The 22,928-nt window shown below is 45.6% G+C and overlaps 2 protein-coding genes across 3 annotated transcripts; one reads left to right on the forward strand and one right to left on the reverse strand.

The window, feature by feature from the left end:
• The first annotated feature begins 1,082 nt into the window (after window positions 1–1,082).
• LOC125713260 (uncharacterized) lies at window positions 1,083–16,570 on the forward strand. The gene is made up of 27 exons (XM_048984250.1): window positions 1,083–1,121; window positions 1,843–1,997; window positions 2,935–3,049; window positions 3,204–3,369; window positions 3,647–3,789; window positions 4,237–4,306; window positions 4,701–4,834; window positions 5,077–5,193; window positions 5,594–5,717; window positions 6,829–7,007; window positions 7,264–7,415; window positions 7,545–7,735; window positions 7,922–8,033; window positions 8,407–9,008; window positions 9,327–9,403; window positions 9,587–9,699; window positions 10,006–10,164; window positions 10,811–10,893; window positions 11,748–11,831; window positions 12,014–12,101; window positions 12,212–12,287; window positions 12,360–12,499; window positions 12,761–12,897; window positions 13,109–13,352; window positions 14,718–14,832; window positions 14,956–15,559; window positions 15,641–16,570. Exons 2-26 carry the CDS (start codon window positions 1,868–1,870, stop codon window positions 15,065–15,067), a joined length of 3,663 nt encoding a protein of 1,220 aa, XP_048840207.1. The 5' UTR covers window positions 1,083–1,121; window positions 1,843–1,867; the 3' UTR covers window positions 15,068–15,559; window positions 15,641–16,570.
• Window positions 16,571–16,621: 51 nt separating this feature from the next.
• On the reverse strand, window positions 16,622–21,942 carry ska2 (spindle and kinetochore associated complex subunit 2). 2 transcript variants are annotated; one of them, XM_048984251.1, is made up of 7 exons: window positions 21,792–21,942; window positions 19,694–19,783; window positions 18,060–18,236; window positions 17,873–17,947; window positions 17,434–17,476; window positions 17,149–17,284; window positions 16,622–16,971 (listed from the first exon to the last, which is right to left on the reverse strand). In XM_048984251.1, the coding sequence occupies exons 1-7, from the start codon at window positions 21,822–21,824 to the stop codon at window positions 16,839–16,841; spliced, it is 687 nt and encodes a 228-aa protein (XP_048840208.1). In that variant the 5' UTR covers window positions 21,825–21,942; the 3' UTR covers window positions 16,622–16,838. The 2 variants fall into 2 exon arrangements, with proteins under 2 accessions (XP_048840208.1, XP_048840209.1); XM_048984252.1 differs by lacking the exon at window positions 21,792–21,942 and adding an exon at window positions 21,294–21,779.
• Window positions 21,943–22,928: the final 986 nt, after the last annotated feature.

The following is a 22,928-nucleotide window of genomic DNA, read 5'->3' on the forward strand; positions in this document are numbered from 1 at the left end:
AACATGTTGACACTTTTTCCCTTCAGCCTGCTTCACTGCTCACAAGCAGGTGTGCGGCTTCATGGGTCAGAGGTCCGTATCTGTGCTTGGAAGGTCACAGGGTCAAATCCCAGAGTCAGCAGAATGATTTCACCGTTGGGACTGAAACCCCCAGTTGCCTCGGGGACAGCTTGACCCTGCTTTCTCAAGAATGTACAGCACTTTGGATAAAGGCAGCCAGTAAATTACTTTCCTGCCTTTGAAAAAAAAAACTTTCTGTGGGTCCAGATGATGCAAAAATACCCACGAATCTCACTGCAAGTCTGCTTATGGATGGAAATGCATGTTCATGCTCTCAACACCGAAGTGACGGATCGTTGTTCTTGCAGAATGAACTTATTCTGAGTAACGGTGCATTTCCAGAAGTGCATCAAGGTCTGCTGAACAGTGCTGACAGGCAGCGGTATGCCTGGAAATTATAAGCCCCCTGGCAAAGCACCACCTTAGGCCCTCTGCCTGGTATTCGATGCTGGCCCCCCCGAATCTGCCAGAATATCGATCCCTCTCCAACACCCAAGCTGACGTGACATGATTATCAAAATCTGCCCATAACCCTCAATTTTCTGTGGCCGTAGAACTAGTGGCATGTGCCTAACTCAGTGGCGAAGAAGGATTTCACGTTAGTGCTGAGGTAGAGCCTCGTCATAAAACACAAGGATTTTAACCTTATGTCCAAAAATGCGCTGGCAGCTAGACTATGAAAGTTTGCAAAGCACCACAATCTGACATTGCAGTGCTAGTTGTGAGACAAGCAGCCCACTCCGACTGGCACAAGGGGCAGCGCTTTTGACACAGTAACGTGTTTTTCAGACTGATCTCCCTCTTGTGTCACCCCTACAAAAGAGGCAGCGGAAGGAGAAATAGTTCTTATCCTAACAATGCCCTTTTGGCCCTGGTAATAGTTCATGACCAGCTCCATATAACAATAAACATTTAAACTACTAGGTAAACAAATTTTAACGTTTAAAACGATGCTCAAAATGAAGCATTCAGATCTGAAGGATCGGTGTTTCAGTATCGATCCGCGCATCCGCAGTCGAGGAATATCGTTCCAGGCCAAAGGTGTTTTATATAATTAACAGGTATCTAGATATACATATAACTGTATAATTACCTCTTCGCTAATATAGCTTTACTCAATTAATTATTATGCTATATGTGGATGACCTGGCATACCTGATCGCTACTGTACCCAGCAGATTTCTCAAATATGGAAAAAAACGACTAACGTCTTAAGTCCTCGTTAAACCGAATGACTTCGACGTCTGTATTACTTGAAAGGTCCAGCTTATATAGAGTATATGTATTTCTCATAATCTATTTCGGACAAATAGCTTGCTAGAAACGATTGATAATTACATAGTCCAGATACAGACATTTTTTGGAGTTATTTACAGAATCTCGATATTACCTTTATCTGGTAAGGCCTGATGTCCCATAAATAATACATATACGTTTCATGGTGCTATGAAAGAATTATATTATCGCTGGTTTGCCGTCGCCATAATTATATAAAAGAAGCGGTATGTTTCCACATATTGCATATGGAAATTTATATATGATCATTATGAAACACGAGGATGGGCGTTCAATCTCGCAGAACACATACTTTTTTTTCGCGGGTTTTATTTAAAGGATTGTAGAGTTTTCAGATTTCGCGAAGAATTGCATATTCGATACGTTTGGTGGAGGGCAGGAGCGTTTGGACAATTGGCTGATGTGCTGACGTTTAGCATCTTTTGGGTGTATGCACCGATCATCCAGGAAAATGGGCACTTCAATGTCTTTCCTTCCTGAAACCAGACCGGCATTCTGCGTGCAGGTCCGCATGGCAGCCGCGTGGCCGGTTCCCTGCCCTGTGCGCGTGGGCACCGTCAGAGACGGAGGCATGGCCGCGCGCCTGCACCAGCACACGCTGGACAGGAATCTGCGCAAGATGGAGAAGCTGCTCAAGAAAGGTGAACTCGCACAGCCAAAGATGGCAGGTTGTGTCGAGATTATGTTTGCATAGTTAACCGTTGACTTACACAGTGACAGGGTTGGCAGCTCTGACCCGTCTGGCGTGACACTCACACTTTGAGACTGTCATGCTCACGCAGGAAATCTTACGGCAAATCTTTATTATTCCATTATAAGCCTAAAATTAGCTTAATCAGGGATAGTTTACAAACCCTACAGACTATTTACAAGGTAATAAAGCTCTTGCATGTAAATCCACATGGATGTGTGTGCAGACTTGTCTCGAATTGAAAGTCTCACTCCAGCCAGCTGAACGAGGTTCGCTACCCTGCAGTGGTCATTGAATAAATGCAAGCTTCACAGCCCCCCTATGAGAGTAGCATGTACAACCGAAAAACAGACAAAGTGAAATTGGGCGGTAAGGTTTGCCGATAGGCTGTTGATCAGCACTGTCTGTAAGGTTTGTGTTTGACTTTGTGTATTCTCGCGCGTTCCAGAGGCATGTTTTTTAAGGGATTTGGTGTCTACAAATAGCCCTTAGTGTGTGCCCTATGATATATTGGCATCCTGTCTAGGATGCCCCCACTGCTTCATGGGATGGGCTCCAGGTGACCCTACACTAGAAGATGGATATAGCTTGTGGGAGTTCTACTTACACAAAAATGTTTTGAGGGCAGACTGAAAAATGATTGGTTGAGAGAGATAGCCAATCACATTGTAGGGGAGGTAGGTGCAAGCAACTAGAGGTGGCGAGACCAAGACATCTGATTGGTTGTTCTCGCTTCCTCTAGCTGCATCCACCTCTTCCACAGTCTGATTGGCTATGGCATGCATCCATTTCTAGACATGCATATTGTAATATTGGATGGTGCTTTACAGCAGGTAAAGAGCTTATTAGTAACGCTCTGTTATTAGTGATGTCACTCTCTGTATTAGGGGTGAACGTCGACTGTGTCAATCACCTTGGCCAGACGGCCCTGTTCTGTGCTTCTCTCCTGGGTCTGACCGGAGCTACAGAGCTGCTCCTGCAGTACGGCGCCGACCCAAACCAGTAAGGCCCCCCCCTCGGCGCACAGACACTCGCTGTGCTTTGGCTTTTAGTGCCCCTTTGTTTCCCTCCATTGCCAAATGCTGGACCTGTACTGCTGCTGCTTACATCCGCGAGTCTGTGAGATGTGCTGCCCCCCCCCCTCGCCCCCCCGCAGCCGCTGCGCAGACATGAGCACCCCCGTGCATGCGGCTGCGTTCTCCTGCAACCCCGGGCTACTGGCGGCGCTGCTGGACGCCGGTGGCGACCTAAGACTTCACGACCACGAGGGTCGGCTCCCCCAGGATTGGGCGGAGGCCGGCGCACAGGAGCACAGTCCCAGGGTACGGCCGCGTCTCCTCCTCCACCCCAGGTCTCGTTTTTAGTTCTCCCAGGTCGGTAGTTTAATAATGACTCATTCTGATTGGCCAGAGGCTTCACACCTGACTCACAGGTAAAGGAAGGCTGGGAAATCAGCAGCGCTCGGCCCTTAAGGGCCGTGATTTGAATTGCCCTGCCCTGCCCTAGTGAATAGGACCCAGATGTGCTCCTTACCTTCTGCTGCTGTTAACTTTGTTTCCTAACCACCCGCCTTTGTTCCCTCCCCTGGCCCCTGTGCAGATGCTAAGCTTCCTGAGGAGCTGCGTGTCGCACATGAACAGCCTTTTGCAGCCGGTCCAGCCCCAAGCCCTGCAGCCAACGGGCTGCCACTCCTGCAAGTCTCTCTTGCACTCCCCCTCCTTCCTGAACCTCCTAAGACCCAGGTGTGGGCGGGGCCCTACTTGCATACCCTTGTTTGATTGGTCAGCTGTTTTTATTTCCTTTTTTTGTCCGTGGTCAGCAGGTACCTTTTATCCAGGCCAGCTAAAAATATGTTTTGTTTTTTTTTTTTAAAGCACGAGCAACAAGGTTGTCGAGGACATTAAGTGCGCCAGAAAAAAAACAAGGTTTTTGATAGACTTTGTAGGTGGCTGGTGTTTATATTGGCCTTTTAGAAATGGACGGTATTCATCATAATACTATGATTCATTTATTTATGCTGCAGTTCCTGTTTTATTAGGGGAGACTGTAGGATGATAGGTTATTTCAAGGTGAAACAGTGCATTCATTTCAAGACAGGGGATATTTTAATGAGGCAGTCATTCTGTTTTGGAGCTGTTTCTTACGTAGGCTCATTTTGGGGCATTCTGGGTTATTAATCTGTGTTTCAGCGGTTCAGACCTTCACACAAGCTCCAAGGCGACCACCTCCGACGCTGTCCAGTGTTATGGCTTCGGGAAGGTATGTGAAAGGGTTGGCTGAAGCAGAGAAGAGTTTCCTCCTCTTTAGCTTGTGGGGGGAATGAAGAAATCAGTGTTAGTAGTGTAATTAGTGAAGAGTTACGGGTCATTCATCAAGACAGTGAGCAGTGGTGAATGTGGATGGATTAGTGACCTCCTCTAGGTTACCTGTTACACCCCCCTCCGTCTAAAAACAAGCAGATCAGGTGAATTTGTGGATATTCCTGTGTGCGCTCAGAGAGTAGCGCTTCACCCAACATTGTGTCCTGCATCATGATCCGTGTTTCCCAGAATAGACTCTTCAGAGCTCTTGAGCAGATAAGTGGTTATCGGACACGGATAGGCAGGTCGGGTTACGTCGGCCGTCGGTCACTTTTCGACCTTGGCCGTTGCAGTTGTGGTTGGACCGGCCACAGAAGCTTCTAGGCTTGCTGGCCTGCATTCCCCTGATCTCCGACGGCGACCTTGGGCAGGCGGAGGATGAACCTTCTCTCTCATACTCCTGCAGTTCATTCATTAATATGATCAAGTAAGAGACGCCGGCCATAGTGTAGCAGAGACATCCTCAGTCATTGTAAGACACCTTCACATGGTGGATTCAGTTGTAGTGAATTCCCAGTAGAAAGCACGTTTTTGTATGGTTATGACTTACTTGCAACATGAAAAGCTTTTAAGATGCACTGTTATTTCAGGCTAAAATTGCCTCTGTAGATTTTCTGCTTGGCAAAAAAGGAAATGGTTGCTTTCTCCTCCCTAATTTGCGGCTTTCAGTTCCAGCTGGAAAGGCTGCCGCGTGACAGTGAAGGAGCTGAAGACCCGCCTGGTGTCACAGTGCGCCGGTCAAGATGGCTACCAGGACCAGCTGATCGCGGAGCAGGCGTACTGCTGGTAATGGAGAGGACCTCTTCCATAGACGTGCTGCCAATTTATGTACGGTTTTTAAAGTAAAAAATGTAGAAATCAGTGTTTGTTCTTTTGATTTGATGTCATGGGGGTTTTAACGGCCGAAAGTCAATTAAAGCTGTTTTTTTCTTGACGACGTGGTGCAGTGTAGATACAGATCAAACATGTCGTTAAACAAACAGAAATTGATACGATGCAATGTCCTGCCTCAGATAAAACCTGAGAAATGTCTCCTTTTTAAATGAAAAGAGCCCTACTGTAGAAGTGAGCGGCTTTGCTTGTTGTTTTGATGGCCTGTGTGCAAACATGTCCTTAGTGTCAATATGCGTGACCCCTCACCTCTGTGACTTTTCACGGTTTAACGTGGGGCTTTACTGCCTCGCAGCCGGCTGTCCCACCCGCACCTTCTGCAGCTGCTGGCCGTCAGTAAGTCCGCTGACCTGCTTGGCGTCCGGCTGGTGTTCGAGAGGGTACACGTGGGGTCCCTCCACAGCCTCCTGCACCAGAGGGTAACCCTGCCACAAGCCCCGCCCCCAAACCCCGCCCTAAATCAGGCACACCATACCACACACCAGACCAGGATGCACAAATCCATTTTTGGAGTTATATATATACACACTGTTCTACTAATTTTTTTTACCCCATAAGCTACAAATTTAACCATTTACATTATTTTTTTTTACCTAAAGTTTATCCAGGTTAAGTACTTTCTCAAGTGTATAACTTTCAGTACTCTGGTGTATTTCCTAACCTGCCAGGACACCAGCCAGTAATCAACTATGTTTCTCACAAATGTAGAAACACAGAACTGTTAAGTAAGTCTTAGGCCATCAGAGATAATGTTTAAAGCTGTTTATCTGGATAGTAAGTGTATATTTGTTCAGAAAAAAAACACAATTTAACACTGGAATATGTAGAAATGAACAGTTACAGAATAAAAAATAAATTAGAATTTCTTTAATTCTCCAAAAACTTACTGATATCTAGTTGGATGGCTAGATGAGTCAGTTCCCAAAACTCTCCTCAGGGGCACCTTGTTCTGTCTGTTAAATTTCAGCACCAGCTCACTTAATTGACAGCTTAATTAATAAAATAATTAATGAGCACTGATTATCCATTAGCATTAACATGTTGTGCTAGTGGATGAATCAGCAAACGCACGGGTGCATTGGATGGTGACCGAGCAGCTTTGGTGACTGTGGAGGAGGGTTTGAAACAGACACGCTGACACACTTTGACAGACATGATGTCATATTTTTACATTAATATTTAAACACTTTGTCATTCTAAGACTTTTGCACAGTGCTCTATATATTCTAACTATAATATATATAAAGTATACTGTGTAGTATACAGCTGTAATCATGTCTGTAAGTGAAACACCTATTTATGGAGAAGCCACATGGATGCAGGGTTCAGCAGAGGTGAAACGTTCAGGTCCAGAAAGTACAAATCCAGACCAGGGTTTTATTCCCAGCAGTCAGTTAAGTATAAAGAGCTAAAGTGACAGAGAACTCAGCTGGTTAGTTGGACCAAAACCTTGGACCTGGATTTGCGGTTTCTGGCCCTGAATTCTGGGGCTCAGAGATCACACACCTGTACCTCCTTACTCCGCTCCAGCGGGCTGAAGTTCCTGTGCTCCAGACGGGAGCGCTGCTCACCATCGTGCTGCACGTATGCGAGGCCCTCCTGTTCCTGCATGGCCGGGGGCTGGTCCTGAGGGCCCTGTCTTCCCACAGCGTGCAGATCGTCCACCCCGCGGTGGCCAAAGTCACTGGGCTTAGCTTCATGGTGCCCAGGTAGACCTGAGGAGCCGGGGGGGGGGGGGGGCTTTTTTGGCAGTTTATGGTCCGTTTGGTGGGGTTTTCTAAAACTGTGTGCATTCCCTCATTGGACTTATTCCTCAGGCAGCTGTGTATGTGATTTTATTTGTCTGCCTTTTAGTCATCTGTAGAGTATATTTGTTTTCTTGCGTTTTAGTAAAGTATTCAGGAATTAAACATAAAAATAGACTAAATGAGCGATGCTATTCCCTCCTCCATCTGTCCCGAGAAGCGACGAGGGCCGTGGCTCTCACGGCGGCACCCACCCACCCCTCCCCCCTGAGCTGTACAACTGGGCCGCTCCGGAGGTCATCAGGTTGAGGTCCTGCACTGGCAAGGCTGACCTGTACAGTGCCTGCACTCTCATTCAGGAGTTCTACACAGGTGCTGTGTCCTTACGAATGGATCCCGTGTTCTTAATCTTAGAGTCACTCCCAAAGCTTACGTGACCTTTCCAGGTGTTTTGCCAAGTCTGTATTGCGTAGCTAGACGCAGGGTCCACTTCCATCACAGATGCGGTGCCGTGGGGTCCCGTGGACCCCTCCTGGATCCAGCAGGCGGTGGATTCCGGCGAGTCCCTGGCCATCCACCCCGCTGTGCCTCAACCCTATTACAGCCTGGTTAGCACCTGCCTGCAGGCCCAGGCACAGGATCGAACCAACAGCCTGCAAGACCTCCGCTACCTTCTCTGCCGCGACATCCGGGTACCGTAAGGCCGCGTATGTCCTGTACGCATTAGCGCAGGAAGGCACGGAGGAGCTGTCACTTGATGAGAAATACTCAGGTTTCAAGCAGAGCTCCGTCAGTACCGCGGTACCTGCTAGGTGTGTCTACCGGATCTACATGTTCATCAGGCTGGTCAGGGAGGATTGGACGTGTGTGTCTCCTAGGAGCCGTCTCGGAGCTCGTGGAGGGAAAGTGGCCTGTATCCGGAACCGGCAGGCCTGAGTTTACCGGGCTGGGGACTGGAGTTTGCAGAGGACCGGCCTCACCGCCGCACTGGTGGGTACTAGGACAGTGAAGTCGTCCGTTATCAGGGTCCAGAGGACCCCTCGGGGTCAGTGCTAGTGCAGATGAAAATTACTCTATACAGGACAGAACACTCTTAAATGTCATCAGATATATGTAAAGACAGAAACCCGTGTTTTTCTCTGTAAATCTTGACTGTGCCTGTCTGTAGGCACTGAGTCACGCTGATAACTGTGTAGCTTAACACAGGGAGACCTGGGTGCTTCTCCAGCCAGCCAAGTAAGAAGTCCTGACCATGACTTTGCTTCAACCGGCCAGCTGAGTTCTCTGTGACTGTGACTCTTAATACTCAACTGGTTGGTTGAATCAAAATCTTGGCCTGGATTTTTACTTTCTGGTCCTATAGTGAGCAAGGAGTCGGAGCAGGTGCCGCAGATGGGACTGGCCGACAACTTGCTGGACAGAGAAATGCAGAACCAGCTCTGGCAGATGGACCATCTCCTGGACAGGGAGGGAGGGGGAGTGAAGAATCAGTTGCCAGGGATGGACCTGAGGGGAGAGACGGCGGAGGGGCAACACATCTCCTACCGTCACCCGGATCCGGGCATCCTGGACGAGGCTGGTTCAGTGGACGACTCGGCGAAGAGGGAGCAGATCTCCAGGCACATGGGAGCCATCGTGCTGAACCTGAAGGTGTCCCAGGCGCTGATGCAGCAGTCTGAGGCCAGTCTGCTGGCCGTGGAGATGCGTGAGGGAGGTGCGACTTCCAGCAGCTCCTGGGACGCGCGTGGGTTCGATGAGGTGGATGGCCCGTGCCCAGACCAGGTCGCCAGAGGTGGGGGTGTTTTTGGTAGGGCTGTGGGGCCTCCCCTGTGTTATCACCCGCCACTTTGTGATGTCCTGGAAGAGGACGAGTGGGACCACAAGGTGCAAGACCCTAGCTGTGGGAATGAGGAGCCCACGTGTTACTTTTCGGCGGAGGAGGACGTGTATGCTGATGTACTTCAGGTAGGAGGCTTTCCTTAATGACAAAGACCACAGGAAGAAAAGGATTGTTTTCTGATTCAGGGTTCCCCAGTCTTTGTTCTGGAGGGCCAGTCTGCAATGCAGCTTACAGATTTCCCTCCTCAAACACACCTGCAGAACCTTAGCTGATTAAGATACGTTTGCTAACTGCGTCGCAGACTGGCCCTCCGGCGCCGGGTTCGCAGAACCCTTGTCTGATTGAAGTGAAGGATTGGCCTCATGTTCCCGGCAATCGTTAGGCCCGTGTAAATGAAAACTGGTCAGAGCACTGTGGCTGATGGTCGTCGCTTCGCTCGGTAGGTGAGCGCAAACTCCAGAGGAGGTCAGAGGGTAGGAGGTGGTCTGCAGCGAGCTGGGACACGGGGACGTGAGGACAGGTAGGACTGAGACGGGACTCTGTGATGGAAACGTTGTAGGCGTGAGAGAGTGGCTGTGTGCGTTACCGGGGGAAGAAGGCAGAGGAATTTAGAATGTGATTTGTTTCATTTTTGGATTTTTGACTGGCAAGAATTCAATGTGTTGATTGAGAAGAAGATGCATGTGCTGTCATGTGGCTGCAGTTTGTGGACAGTTCTTCTGGGCTGGGATTCCCTCCTCTGCAGGAAGTCTGCGTTTCCCGGAGCGACGGATTCAGGGAGGCCCAGAGAGTCCAGCGGCCAGGCCGAGTGGAAGAGTGAGCGAGTGGCCATGTTTTTAACACTCACTTCATCACTCTGTTACCTCTCGATGCAGAATGAGTCGTCATCACTTCACAAAAGATGATGAAGGGTCAACATTTCAGCTTCCCAAAAAATTTAAGGGAGGCCACTTTCTAAAGGGAGGGGCAGTCATAACAGCTGTCGAGTAATTACACTTGATTTAGCTGAACTGTAAGATTTCAGCTAATGCTTTCAATATAATGGGGATTAAAGTGATTCATTAACTGGAAGGTGAGGTTCGTTAATCAATGGCTCAGCCGGAAGATGTGTCTTGCGCCCAGCCGAGGTCTCGGCGGCGGTGGCCCGGATGACGCGGGGACGCTTGGCTGGTCCCAGGAGTTTCGAGGGCAGGGGGACAGAGGAGCTCCTCTGGAGTCATGACTCCCATAGACCTGGGACAGAGAACAGTGACCCGGAGACCCTCCTCAACAGCTTTGCAGGTGACACAGACAGTCAATAAAAGAGGTGTAATCCGAACCCTAAACTGTGTTTGGGAACAGTCAATGCGTAGGCATGTTCCCATTGAGAATGGGCAACAAATTTCTATCTGGGCATGTTTGATCTCAGTGGGCAACTTGTTGAGATCTTTGAGATGCTCTGTGTATATTCACCTTTAGGTTTGTTTCACTAATTACTGTTTTTATAGTTAATTAATGTGTTCATTGTTAAATCAGGTTGAAAAATGTAAAAACATTTGATCTAGTTTTCTCTTTTATTTCTTATAACTTACATTATTTCTTATACATTATTTTCCCTTAGTTCCCTTAGTTTGACTTCATTATTTCTTATAACTTTGAGTTTTGGCTACCTATTTGGGGAAAATAGTTTCAAAAATCATTAAATTAGAGCATCATTGATATATTTTACCTGCATTACAATGTTATACCAGCATTTCATTGATTTCTTTTTTTTAAATCTCAGGATTGTGAGAGTGACCCATAGGTGTGTCATGATGTTCACTCTATGCTACCAAGCAGTTGATTGTGAGCTTTATAAGAGTGAGCGAGCACTCTCTCTTCCTGTATGAGAAATGCAAAGTGACTGTTGTGCAGCTCCCTTGTGTCTGAGCGTGTCAGCTCTCCTCAGGCCTCCAGAGCGAGAGTGAGGAGGAGAGAGACCTCCTCGCTGTCACCGGAATGTTCCAGGCCCCACTACTGGGTGCTGCACAGGTAAAATATACCCAACTGCATATTTTATAACTAGATGGAAGGACAACAATGTATTCCATGGATATCACCCTGTCCCCCAATCTAATCCCTACTCTTCCCACAACCCCCAACCTCTGCAGTCTCTGATTCCCTTACACACGCTCCCCACTTCTCCGAAAAATGCTTTATTAAAAGCCTAACTTTGTATGTCCTGTCTCAATTGAACCAGATTCAGAAGATCTGTATATACGGCTGCCCTTTCATGTGCCACCACCGTGTGGCGCTTCTTCAATTCTGGCGCAACCTGGGTCTCAAATTTTGTCCAGTTCCATGGCTTCGCCTATACAATGTGTGTGCAAAGCTTGAAAAGAGTTCCATCAAATACTTTTTGAGTTACTGTGCTAACGTGAAAGTGTCTGCCAACTGGTCCCTAAACCATATGTATTCCTTGTCCAAGTAATACAACAATGCTGTAACCAGCAATGCCTTTGACACCTCTGGAGGACAGAAGATTATCTGAGTCAGATTCCGACGCTATTCTTGCTATTCTTTTCACTCTATATGTTACTCTCTTCCTCAAGCAATGTAGCGCAGAGTGGTATCAGTTTTTATTCTCTCTATTTAACCCATGACTGTGTAAGTATCCAGCCAAAAGCACGATGAGAGGGAGATGTGAGCCACATCGTCCACCTAAAGGAGTGCCGGCTAATTCACGTGGCCACAGATGACTAATGCAGATCAAAGCTGGTCCATTTTTTGTATTTCCGTGGCCCAGGATTAAACCCTTTGGCCACTGACTGTATGTGTACGTTGCGTACAGCTCTGAATGTCCAGGTAATTAAGGCAGGGGATCATGTGATCCTCTGTGTTCCCAGGAGTCTTCATCCGAGTCAGAGAGCATTGGATCCCCAGTGGAGTCCTTCAGCGTGTTCCTCACCCCAAACCCAAGGCATTCGCAGGTGTGGTTGATGATATCAAACATGACCATACTGGCTGACTTTGACGGATTTGTGAACCATACCTTTGTTTTGTCCTGTCCGGATCATTGGGTCAGGAACGCTGTAGGGACTGTTAGACGTAAGACTGCCATATAGAAAAGCTGACGGAGAAATAATAGCGGAGAAGCTGCTTCCTGTTTCAGTCGCCCAGCTTGGAGCTGGACCTGGAGGCCACAGATGGGGTTTGTCAGCCTGGAGCGGGAGGAGCAACAGAGGAGGCCGGGCTTAGAGGTGAAGGAACACGGAGGTCCTTTGCGGTGCCGATAAGACGGACCTGTTGCATTGAATGTGCAATGCTCTGGGTTACAGCACCTCACAGTGGTATGATTTTTTTTCTCCAGGACGAAGGTTTGCAGTGGAGGAATCCGCAGAAGCGAGGCCTTACCCAGCCAGCCCTGGTTCTTTTCCGGCTGCTGGGTAAGACCCACTTGTATATGCGCTAGGAGAAAGCTCCCAGAATACCTGACGCCGTGTCCTTTCTGCACACAGCAGCTGTCTCTCAGACTTGGCTGAGCTGTCCAGCATCACGTGTTCACCTGGGCAGCAGCAGGAGCGGGCATGCCAGGCCCTGGGGTCCCCCGCTGTCAGCCGACGCCACTCGCTTTGCTACAGCACCCCCCGCAGCCCAGGTGGGCCTCACACATGCGAGCCCAAGGACAGTTAGTGTGTCAGGGCTCTCTGGAGAGACACTGCTCGCTCACGCAGATTAGAACTTGGATGAATCTACTGAAAACGGGTCATGATTACATGAGAATAATAGATGAAAGTTCCCTGGCATGTTTAATCGAGAGTATCGTAATTTGAGTCCATATGTAACGTTACATGAGATCGTTCCTGTGTTCAATCGCCTGTATGCTAATGTCGCTAACTGGGGCTTGTTTCTGGGACAGTGCAAAGCCCTAGATCCAGGGCGGCCGGCAGCCGCGGTGACCCACCTCCACACCTGGAGAGGCCGCTTAACGCCACCTCCTGGACCGGCCCCCCCACCATGGACACCTTCGCTACTGCCAGCACTTCCACAGTGGCTGTACTTCCCTGCATGATTTACAATCACTTATATATTCATTTATTGTGAAAATTGAGATTTAAAGCGTTAAAGGCATGTTTGGGCTAAAACAATGAACACAGGCTTTTACGGTTCAGAATGAAAGTACCTGATTAGCCTGCAGTGTTCAGCCACACACACTGGAACACTGGAAACACTCACTCAAATAAATGCAACTCCTTTTTCGCTACAGAGTGACATACCCAGCATGCAGCAGTCCCCCCCACAGACTGACACCATCTCATCCCATGTGGGCGAGAGTGGGACCACATGGGTGTCAGAGAGCCAAGATAATAATGAGCCTGGGACAGGCCCAGAGCATGACGACCAAGTGAAGGCGGGCGATCCGGAAAGTTCTCCCTCCAGTGATACCACCTCACCCAGCTTGAGCTCCACCCCCGAGAAGGTGCTGGACACTTCAGTGGACCTTGCTAAAGGTGCGAGATGTCAATGGTATCTCTTAGCAGAAAATTCACAATTTTCTGGCACATTGGTGACAAAATTAATCAGGATCCCCACCCCCTGTCCGGCGAAATTAATTGCAAATATTTTAAAATGGAAGAATAGCATTGCGTTTGAAAATACCTTCAAAATACGGCGTACCACGGCAAAAAATACAGTCATTAGCTAAATATGGTGGAGACGGCAAATTTGTTTCTATGCCACTTTGTCACTTTAACAACAGACTTTACACTTTGTACAGTTTTTATACAATTTAAAACCATAATGTTTTGCGTTTGCATTTTTCTTTAATTCCTGTGTTTTGGCCCAACTAATCAATTAGGTGACCGTGCGATCACGATTAATCGATTCTCAAAATAATCATTTGAAGCTCTGTATGTCACACAACAAGAAACATTTCAACTGCATTAACAGGAATTTGGTGATGTCATTTATCTGAGCCTCCTGTTTGCATGGATGTCACCTTTTCAAAATGGCATTTATCCCATTTAAACGTTAAATACATATGTCTCTGCACAGTGAGTGTGTGTAGGGCCCATCCATACTTGTACAGACCCTGAAGGTTTCGAAATCACTCCGGGATATGCAGCAAATAGAGCTCCAAGTCGATTACTAAGAAGTGGGAATTAGACGGCACCATGGAAAAGCTGCAACCCCTCAGCCCGATAATGGACTCAAATGCGTGGCCCAAGAGACACTGGAGAGGCTTAAATACAAAAAAACTAATCGCCATCAAGTGGAGTGGGAAAAGCCCACACTTCAGTTCAGCGCAATTTACAAATTACCGAGTGTAACAAAATCCAAGTGTTCATTAAGTATTAAAAAGTATGGGGGTTAATATAAGGTTGTGTTTTTGAATTCATTAACTGTTTATATTTTTCATCTGTTTAAGTATTTTGTGATTAAAAATGACACAGCTGGTCAACTGATTTCTGATAACGTCTGCCCTTTATATTTGTGCATTCTGGTGCAGATTGGCGGAGATGTCAGTGTAAAACGGTTTTGTGTATCAAAACCGGTATTAATTCATACCTCCTCAAAGTGCTGAAAAATTGTAACACAAAAGGTAAAAGCCCTATTAAATCAATACTAAAATTTATGCAAGTCAAAATACTGTAAGTTGGGGGAGCGTACATCCTACTGACCCTTCAGGTTTACATTTGATTAGAGGGAAGTTACAAAGTGAATATAACTTAATTGTAGCACTTTGTCATAGACACAATATATTTGTTCGTTTTCAGGTCCAGCTAGTAATTAGGCAAATTCTCTGCATGTTGGAATCTGTAGTTCTGCAACTACAAAAAAAACTCATTAACATAATTTTTTATTTATTTCTTCAGGTGACCACTCTGCCGCTGCTCACACCACCCTCAAGGAGAGTGGGTCTGCACACAGCAGCCAGGGAACATGCTGCCCCACAGGAGATCACAGTTTGCTGGAAGACACAGTCCAACGGTAGTGTCCAAATTCACGCGTAGATGAAGCTAAAACATGTTACCACCAGATAGACGGCTCAAGTAAGGCTGAGGACAATTCACAGATCAACTTAAGGCGCAAGCTTAGTCGTCCCTTCCGCAGGGTGCATTCGACGTTGGACGAGATGCTGCATGACATGCTGCTGGAACAGGCTGCTGGAGAGAAGGTGGCAGGAAGTGCCACTTCAGTGCTCCAGATTGTGCCGCAACATTAGTTACGTTGAGCTCGGAATGTCAGAGGTGGGATTCACAAATAATGTTCCATGATACTCATTAATGACTTAAAATGAAGTTCCCTTGTAATATGCAGTCGAACTTGCCCACATAAATTTACGAATCTTATTTACAATCTACCCGTCCTTTCATCTTAGCGGCTTTCCCTGGTGAGAATTGCACTACTTGACATAATACGTAAAGATGAAAGATGTCATATTACTATTCAAATGTTTATTGTAAAAAATATATGAACTTGGCCATGGAAGTCACGCGCAGCTGATTGATGCACTGAAGTTTTGGCTCATGTTTCGTGCATCAGAACTATCTGCATTTGAGTCCGACAGGGAAGGGGTAGGGAAGGAAAAGAACAACATGGAGTCTAGGAAGACGTCACAGTCTGGTGACGCTGTACCTTCAGTACCCGGGACCACAAGTCCTGGGAAAACAGCATCCACACCATGACGAATACAGATGTGTTGAAGAAGAACAAGGTAACGCGTGCCTACAGTGCTCTCAAGCAGTCGTGTAAGTGTGAGCCCTGCTTTAACGTTGGCTTATCTGCACCTCGATAGGCTGAGAAGATGAACATGGAGAGAAGCTGGAGGCCAGAGGGATCTGAAGACGACCTCAGTGGTCCTTACCATACGACCTTACCAGTGGTCCTTGTGAATGGTTCTTTATAGCATGACATTATATTTGTAACCATTCACAGCAAAGACACTAATCCCAATTTTTCCAAAGTATTTTCTTGAAAATGACATGTGCATTGTAATAATAGAAAAAAATCCATATGGTGTAACTTACAGGCAGTGACTGTCCTGGGTGAGATTCCCGCAAAAAGTCAAAGTGGTCCAAAGCAAGCACTGCTCAAATGAACCCATTCCCAGCAGGGTACAAGAAAACAACCACCTTCAGTATTATCATCACTCCTTGTTTGTGTTTAGACTTTAAATCGGTGTTAATGTTTGTATTCTCTCATTGCAGTTTCATTGTTATTGAATTGTTTGCTCTTACATCATGCCGTTGCTCCTTATCATAGCTTGAGTTCCTTGTACTTTACAGTGTAACGTAATGCAGCATTGCATATTTATAAGCAGTACATTTCATTGGGTGTCCGAAGAAACCTTTTGGACACAAGTTGAAGGACTGTGATTTTTTTGTGATGCTGTGCGTGTAGTTTGAGAGTTTTGTTTAGTTTACTGCTCACTGACTTTCTCAGAATTTCTCTTCATATTGTTGTATTTAAATGAGATGTGAGCTGTTCTCCATTTAAATGTCAACACAACTTTTTTCCAAATAAACACCTTAACACCCATTGTGTTTTTCCGTGTTGTTCATAGGCTATTTCATTTTTTAAGCAATTGCTCTTCCTATTTTAAGCCACTTAACCTTTTTAACTTAGCGTGGATATACACAAACTCTGAGAAAACATGGTTGTGACAACATGACGTGTAGTTATACAGTGTTTGGTTAAAATGCTTTTAAAGGTGTTGAAATAAATGTACCTTATAGGTAAAGTGTAGTACTGCAATAACCACTGTAGTCCTTATCAGTAAACATAAATATTAAACATTTATTAATAAAATATTAATTTAACAGAGTTTTTCATTTAAACAACTTGGGAGTACTTACCATGTATATCTGAAAGCTTTGTTTTGACACTGATTCCATGAAAACAGATGCTTCAGGACTGTACACTACCATTGCTGGAATGTGCAGTACGTAACGTGCATTGATCCCGGCAGTCTAACACACACCCATGCAAGCCCCTCAGTCTCTCGTTGCTAGGCGAACGCATCCTTTTTTGTCCACTTCAATAAGTGAGAGGTGCTTTAATGTTTTCAACTTGGCATCGCTCGGCTTCATGTTCATTTTCTTCATCTGCATGGAGTTAAGAGTCCCACTGAGGAGAAATGATGTTCATATTGATAAGGAATATATCACTATTTTACCAAACCTAAAACACACATAGGGCTAAGAATGTTTATAACTCTAAAGAATAAATTTATAACTCTTGTCGAAGACGGTTATAAAAACAAACGGCCGTTTCAACAGCACATTCCGTCAAAACTCTCCCAACCTGTTGTTTGCGACGAAGTGTTCCGACAGCTGCTTATAGAAGGCATTGAGGTCAGCCAGCTTGACGTTGGAGCGCACGCTGCGTGGGACAGCCTCCAAGTCCGCTTCGCTTAGCTCCTCAAACTCTTTGCTTGGGGCTGCAGAGATGATTGGAGAGGTTAGAGGTTTCTTTCTGAAGTCTTGTCAAACAACAGCTGGGTTGGTTACACAAAATGAGAGTTATTAGCTCCAGATAGCTCTATCGCTTCTTCATTAATATTCAGTGATGAGGACTTTTGTTACTTACGTTGTGACTCTTTATCGGCCGAGACCTCAGATGTGGATGGGGTCTAAACATAAGTTAAATGATCATATGTGAAAACAGCAGGACTCCTGACATTTAAGATCCATGCACAAATGTTCCATCACAGGTCAAGGAGGGCCAGTGTGTAGATTTCTCTCCTCAAATACACATTCAGTTCACCAGCTAATTGCCAGTTTTAGTAGGTTTGTTTGAGCAGGGAAATCTGCAATCTGTGTTGCGGACCGGCCCTCCAGGACCAGAATTTAACTCTGTTCTATCAGGAGCTGAGAAAGGCTGCATTATTGCACCAATCTGTAACAACAACTTTGCTAGCCTTAAATGCACTACAGTGGTTCATTTTATACATTATGAAAGACCAAATCCATGAGAATTCTTTCAAACACATTGCTTCCTCTAAGCCATATTTTTGCGTTCACCTTACCGATGTGGTCAGCTGAGAATCAGGCAAGCAGAGAAACTCGGCTGCCTCTCGTTCTTTGTCTGTAAGCGGGGGAACCTAAAATACAAAGACTTCTTCAGGCTTCCTACAACCCCTTACTCTGCCTTTCATGTTTATGGCAGATAACCACTTGCCTACAGGTGGTTAAGCAGGCAGGTGAGGGATGTACCTGGTAGTCTGAGATGAGCTGCAGCTCTTGCACCAGCTGTACCGTGGTATTTAGGTGGACCTTGATGGCCTCCACAGACTGCTTCTGCTCCGCTGCGATCTCCTCTATTTCCGCACATAGGGACTTGTGTCGCGCCTTGATGGCAGACAGATTCTCCAGCAGCTTCACGGGGTTTTCCTGTAGAAAAGGTCACACATCATGAACTATGCGGGTCTCCCGCACGACATAGGCGGCGTTTACTGGCAGCACGCAACAGGAAGCGGCCGTGATTTTCTTTTAAGGTGGCGAAACGTCAATTGCGACGTGATCAAACGCACCCACCGATTATTATGTAAGTGAATATTCGGCACTGTGTTTTATATTCACGTCACGTACGAGATTCTGCGAAAATGTCCAACGTGGCTGATTCGCTGCACGATTAGCTGAGATAGCTACACCATTAATATAACGCGTTTAACTGTTAATAGACAAAGGGGGGGCGTAGGTGGCGATGAGCCCCCAAGCCCACGGCCCTCCGTGCCCTGCATGTCTGCTGAATTAACTGATGCAGCCGAAACACAGAAGACTGACACGTTTCCAAAATGCACCCTAATGCGCCATTTGCAAAACCAATTATAAGCCACGAACGAGTGCCGTATATTTAATAGCTATGAGCAATGCTTTAGTTTCAGCCAACGGTTAATAACCCCCCCCCAAATAAAAGGAAAGTCTACGTGACAACGGATCACGTTATACATAAGGCATTTATTAATGCTTTGCGTTTTCGTATCCTTTTACGGTAAATTACAATGCACTGTAAATATTATATATACTGATGTGATGGTACAGTGGTCCGTCCCCTACGTAGGCCGTGCGGCATCATGTCGTTTAATTCTGATCGTTTGTTGTGCAATAAAAAAAAAAACATTTTCAATTCTGTAAATGTATACACACACACACACACACATTTTCATATATTATATATCCATGTTGCCCTTTTAACCCCGCTGTTCCTGTAAAACCGCACAATATCCTTATAGCCTTTGGGCAGCGTATGATTTTATACAGTTAATGCAGAATTGCCGTCTCTCACGCATCTGGCGTGACACTCACGCTTTCAGACACTCGCGCTCTTACAGATAATCTTACGGCAAATCTATATTATTCCATTATAAACCTAAAATTAGCTACAGCAAAAGCGCTGGTGAATTTCGCAAAGCTTACAGATTATTTATAAGGTAATAGACTCACATACATGTATATTCATGTGCATGTGTACAGACTTGTCTCGAGTTGAAAATCTCAGCTAACAAAAGTTGGCAGCCCTGCAGTTAATTACTGTCACAGGCGTTGGGCCGTCGCATTTGCCGCAGACAGCGCGGCCATGTTTGCGGTCTCCTCATGCGCTGATACTTCTTATACCGCCGGTGACAGGTTGGGCAGTCCGTGTTGCCTTAATATGATCGGGTGCTACTCTGATCGTGATGTTCGTCGGTTTTAAACACACTATGACATATTGTGCTTGTACTACGGCAAACCGGGGGTTTTAATAAGGAAAAGGTCTTCATTTTCGCTAAGAGGATCGGTCAGCGTGGGCCGCATGGCCAGCAGAAGAGGAGGCTTTTAACGAGGTCCTGTCACCCGACTTGCCTTACCTGCGCCTCCCCGTTCCCCGGAACGGTGGACATGAACTCGAACTTTAGCTGTTTTTCCACGTACTCCAGGTCAGCCTCCGCTTTCTGGAACTGAGAGGAAACCGTGCATAACAAACGGCAAGCCCCGTTACTCTGCCACAGTGCTAGGCGAGCGTGTTTAACAGCCATGGAAAGGCGAAGAACAGCTGTATGCATGACAGAGTACATCCAGGGGCCCACACGTATTGTACGCAATTTAGTTCCACAACTACATTTCACACTACGCATTTTCATATTGCTATGTGTTGCTGAAATGTATACATATTACGGGAGCTCAAATGACCAGCTATTTTCTGTATTATGCATATAAACATGGTTTTAAAAAAAACTGAACAAACTTCATGTTAGTTAATACTGCTTAGTTCTCCATTTTATGCAAAGACCACAGGTACACCAATAACAAACTGAATTTGCTTAAATCCTATCAAACCACGTGCACTTGGATAATGATATAGCTTTTTTTAGTCCAGAAATGTCTTTCGGGTTCTACCAAATATGCTTGTGGTTTTTGTTAAGTTAAACATATTACGTGAACTCAGCATAATATCTTAAGAATTCAAACATTTGTTTTTGGCTTTTTTTCCCCAAAGTGAACAAAAGTGAGGCAGGGAGCGGCGACGATCAGGCTGAGATCTGCACACTGTAGTCTGAGATCGGGCTCTGCCCAAACACTGACACCCTATAAGCAATATTGCACTACTCTGAAAACAGCGGACAGCAGAGACAATATTGATAGGGTTTCAGGACTTAGGACACGTCAAGAAGTACGCATTAGACAAAAGGATAGACTGACGAGAATCTTTCCCTTTATATGTAACGCTGAATGAGCTATACTGCAGATATTAATCCTGCGTATTGACTGTAGCATACAGTAAATCAAATGATCTCGTCATTCACGTGTTTGCACTACCGCAGAGTACGTGAAATACATAGCTCTAAACTTGATCGCAGCAGTCAAACATTAAACCTTCAGTACAAATCGTCTACGTGTGCCACACAAACACTTGGAAACATCTACACCTTTTACATTAAAGCCTTTCCCGGTTCCTGCAGCCTCCTCTGACTGGTGCTTGGCTGCTTTCAGACGCTTTGACAATACTATTGCACTGCTAGCTGTCTAATACAGTAGTGCAATAAAGTCAGAGCAGCTGTAAACAGCACATCTGGTGTCTATTGATTCTTTTTTTTTTTTTTTGCCCAGTTGCACGGTCCTTTTTCGCATAATCTAATTGGGAACAATCCCTGGCCAATGCCCTTTTAACATTGCACTGCTTTCATTACTTTGTCATCAGTAGTACAACATAAAAGGGGCAGTGGACAGACAGAATGCACGGTGGTGTCTTTCCTTTAAAGCAAGTTTATGCAAAAACAAAAAGGGAGGAAAAGTAAACATTAAATGACAAACTGCACCTGCATACACCTTTGGGACGTTGCCCATTATACACAAACAGGAGCTGGAAACCAGGTTTATATTTCGGCAGAATCTGCCCGAACAGGTAACTGTCTGGCTGGCTACGAGCCTTGGTCGGTGGAAGCAGCCTCATGAAATACGCGCACGTACCTAAATTCGGGGAGTAGTTGTGAAAGTGCGCGCCGCCATGCGACATGAAGGCACCCGCAGCGCCGAGTGCGGACAAACTCACTTTTTTAAATGTTAACGGTCACGACGAGCGAGTGCGCGTGGGAGACGGGCACGGCCTCCCGCACGCGCAGCCCCTTTCCCTCGCGTTCGCCCCAATTCCGAAGCGCATTCGGCAGGATCGGGGCGCTAGTTTGGGAGCTATAGCTATCACCGATACGCGAAATGCTGGCCATCGTCTCACTTCCGTTTTCATTATATTCTCCCCAATCCCACCCTTTGGCTTGCGAGTCGTGTGATGGGAAAGACAGAAAAGAAAATGTTGCTCCTTTGTACAATTCGTAAAACCCTTTTTCTTTCGGTCAGCTGCCCGAGTAACTATTGGCAACAAAACAGGGGTTCTTCGAAACGTGTTCATTATAACGAGATTAAACAATTCTTCCTATTTTGGTGATTATTTTAAGATAAAACTGCGCTTACCATCGCCTCCAGCTTATTGACTGCTGTCTCCATGTTGAATAGTTTACATTCCTTAGGCAGCCCCGTAAAAATAAAGCTAGTACCTCATGTAACAGCTGCTGTGATTGGCTAGCTGTCAGGAATAGTGTCAGGAGATAGGCCACTTGAGAGATAGAGCGGTCTAGGAAGTGGGTGTTGTAAAAGAGAGAGCTCATAAAATGGCGTTCTGAATGCTGATTGGACGAACTCGTCTTCAAACAGTAATTGGACGGCGGTTTCAAAGTCTGCGGCTGTTGGATTTATTTCAATGCTGAAGGCTGGTTTTAAAAACCTGGAGTGTTTGCTGAACTTTACGCACTTCGGGATTCATCTTTATTAATTTGTGTAATGTTTGATTTAATAATTTAGTTATGTTCATATATTTTATGGCGCTGGCTGTCGGTGTCTGTGAAATCGATTTGGTTTGTAATGTAGCAATCTTGCCTATATCTTTGCGTTGTGTAGATTCCCTACAGGATTCCTTTCACGTGAACAATTTTATGGTTTAAATCAGAATTAGTATCCTGGACGGTTATAAGCCAATGGCTTTCAGTCTCAAGAAAGCACTGTATTATTTACACGTGATTATTGACGTCGTTTAGTACGTAAAGTTTCACATTTACTCAAGGACAATAAACATAATCTATTACTAGTTTTGGAAATATCCTTAATGTAGTTGTGTTTTAGGTTGCAGCTCTGTTGTCAGATAAATACTTTGCCAAAATGTTAATCAAATCCAGTACAGGGAGTGATCAGTCAACTGTTTTGTGAAGTTCCAGGATTTACCATTACATTGGTATACAAAATAATCAAGTGTAAGATTTTATCTTTGTGCTTAGAATTATGAAATACAAAAGTTCCCTTTTTTAAGCTCTATAAAATGCCACTTTCATTAAAAGGGGGTTCCAGTGCTGCTGCTAAGTAGTAGAATACTGACTCATTAGAACTCATTTGTTATTACCTCATTTCAACTTGTTTAAATATTTAGTAGGTTTAAAAATAATATGTATGTATGTTGCTACATTATTGCTTTTAATATTTAATGTTGATGTTTAATGCCTAATTTATATAATAATGTTGTTATGATTTTGTTCTGAGTTCTCAGGATTATCTTGGTTC

The sequence above is a fragment of the Brienomyrus brachyistius genome, chromosome 18 (assembly GCF_023856365.1).
Source record: "Brienomyrus brachyistius isolate T26 chromosome 18, BBRACH_0.4, whole genome shotgun sequence".
In the NCBI taxonomy this organism is placed as follows: domain Eukaryota; kingdom Metazoa; phylum Chordata; class Actinopteri; order Osteoglossiformes; family Mormyridae; genus Brienomyrus; species Brienomyrus brachyistius.

Excerpts from the sequence above, each read along its gene's own strand:
- LOC125713260 (XM_048984250.1), top strand. The coding sequence starts at position 1,868 with ATGGCAGCCGCGTGGCCGGTTCCCTGCCCTGTGCGCGTGGGCACCGTC. Across the intron at positions 5,718-6,828 it reads ACAGCCTCCTGCACCAGAGG|CGGGCTGAAGTTCCTGTGCT; the intron begins GTAACCCTGCCA and ends ACTCCGCTCCAG. Across the intron at positions 7,416-7,544 it reads CATTCAGGAGTTCTACACAG|ATGCGGTGCCGTGGGGTCCC; the intron begins GTGCTGTGTCCT and ends CTTCCATCACAG.
- ska2 (XM_048984251.1), bottom strand. The coding sequence starts at position 21,824 with ATGGAGACAGCAGTCAATAAGCTGGAGGCGATG. Across the intron at positions 17,948-18,059 it reads AGCTCATCTCAGACTACCAG|GTTCCCCCGCTTACAGACAA; the intron begins GTACATCCCTCA and ends TTTGTATTTTAG. Across the intron at positions 17,477-17,872 it reads ATTCTCAGCTGACCACATCG|ACCCCATCCACATCTGAGGT; the intron begins GTAAGGTGAACG and ends ACTTATGTTTAG.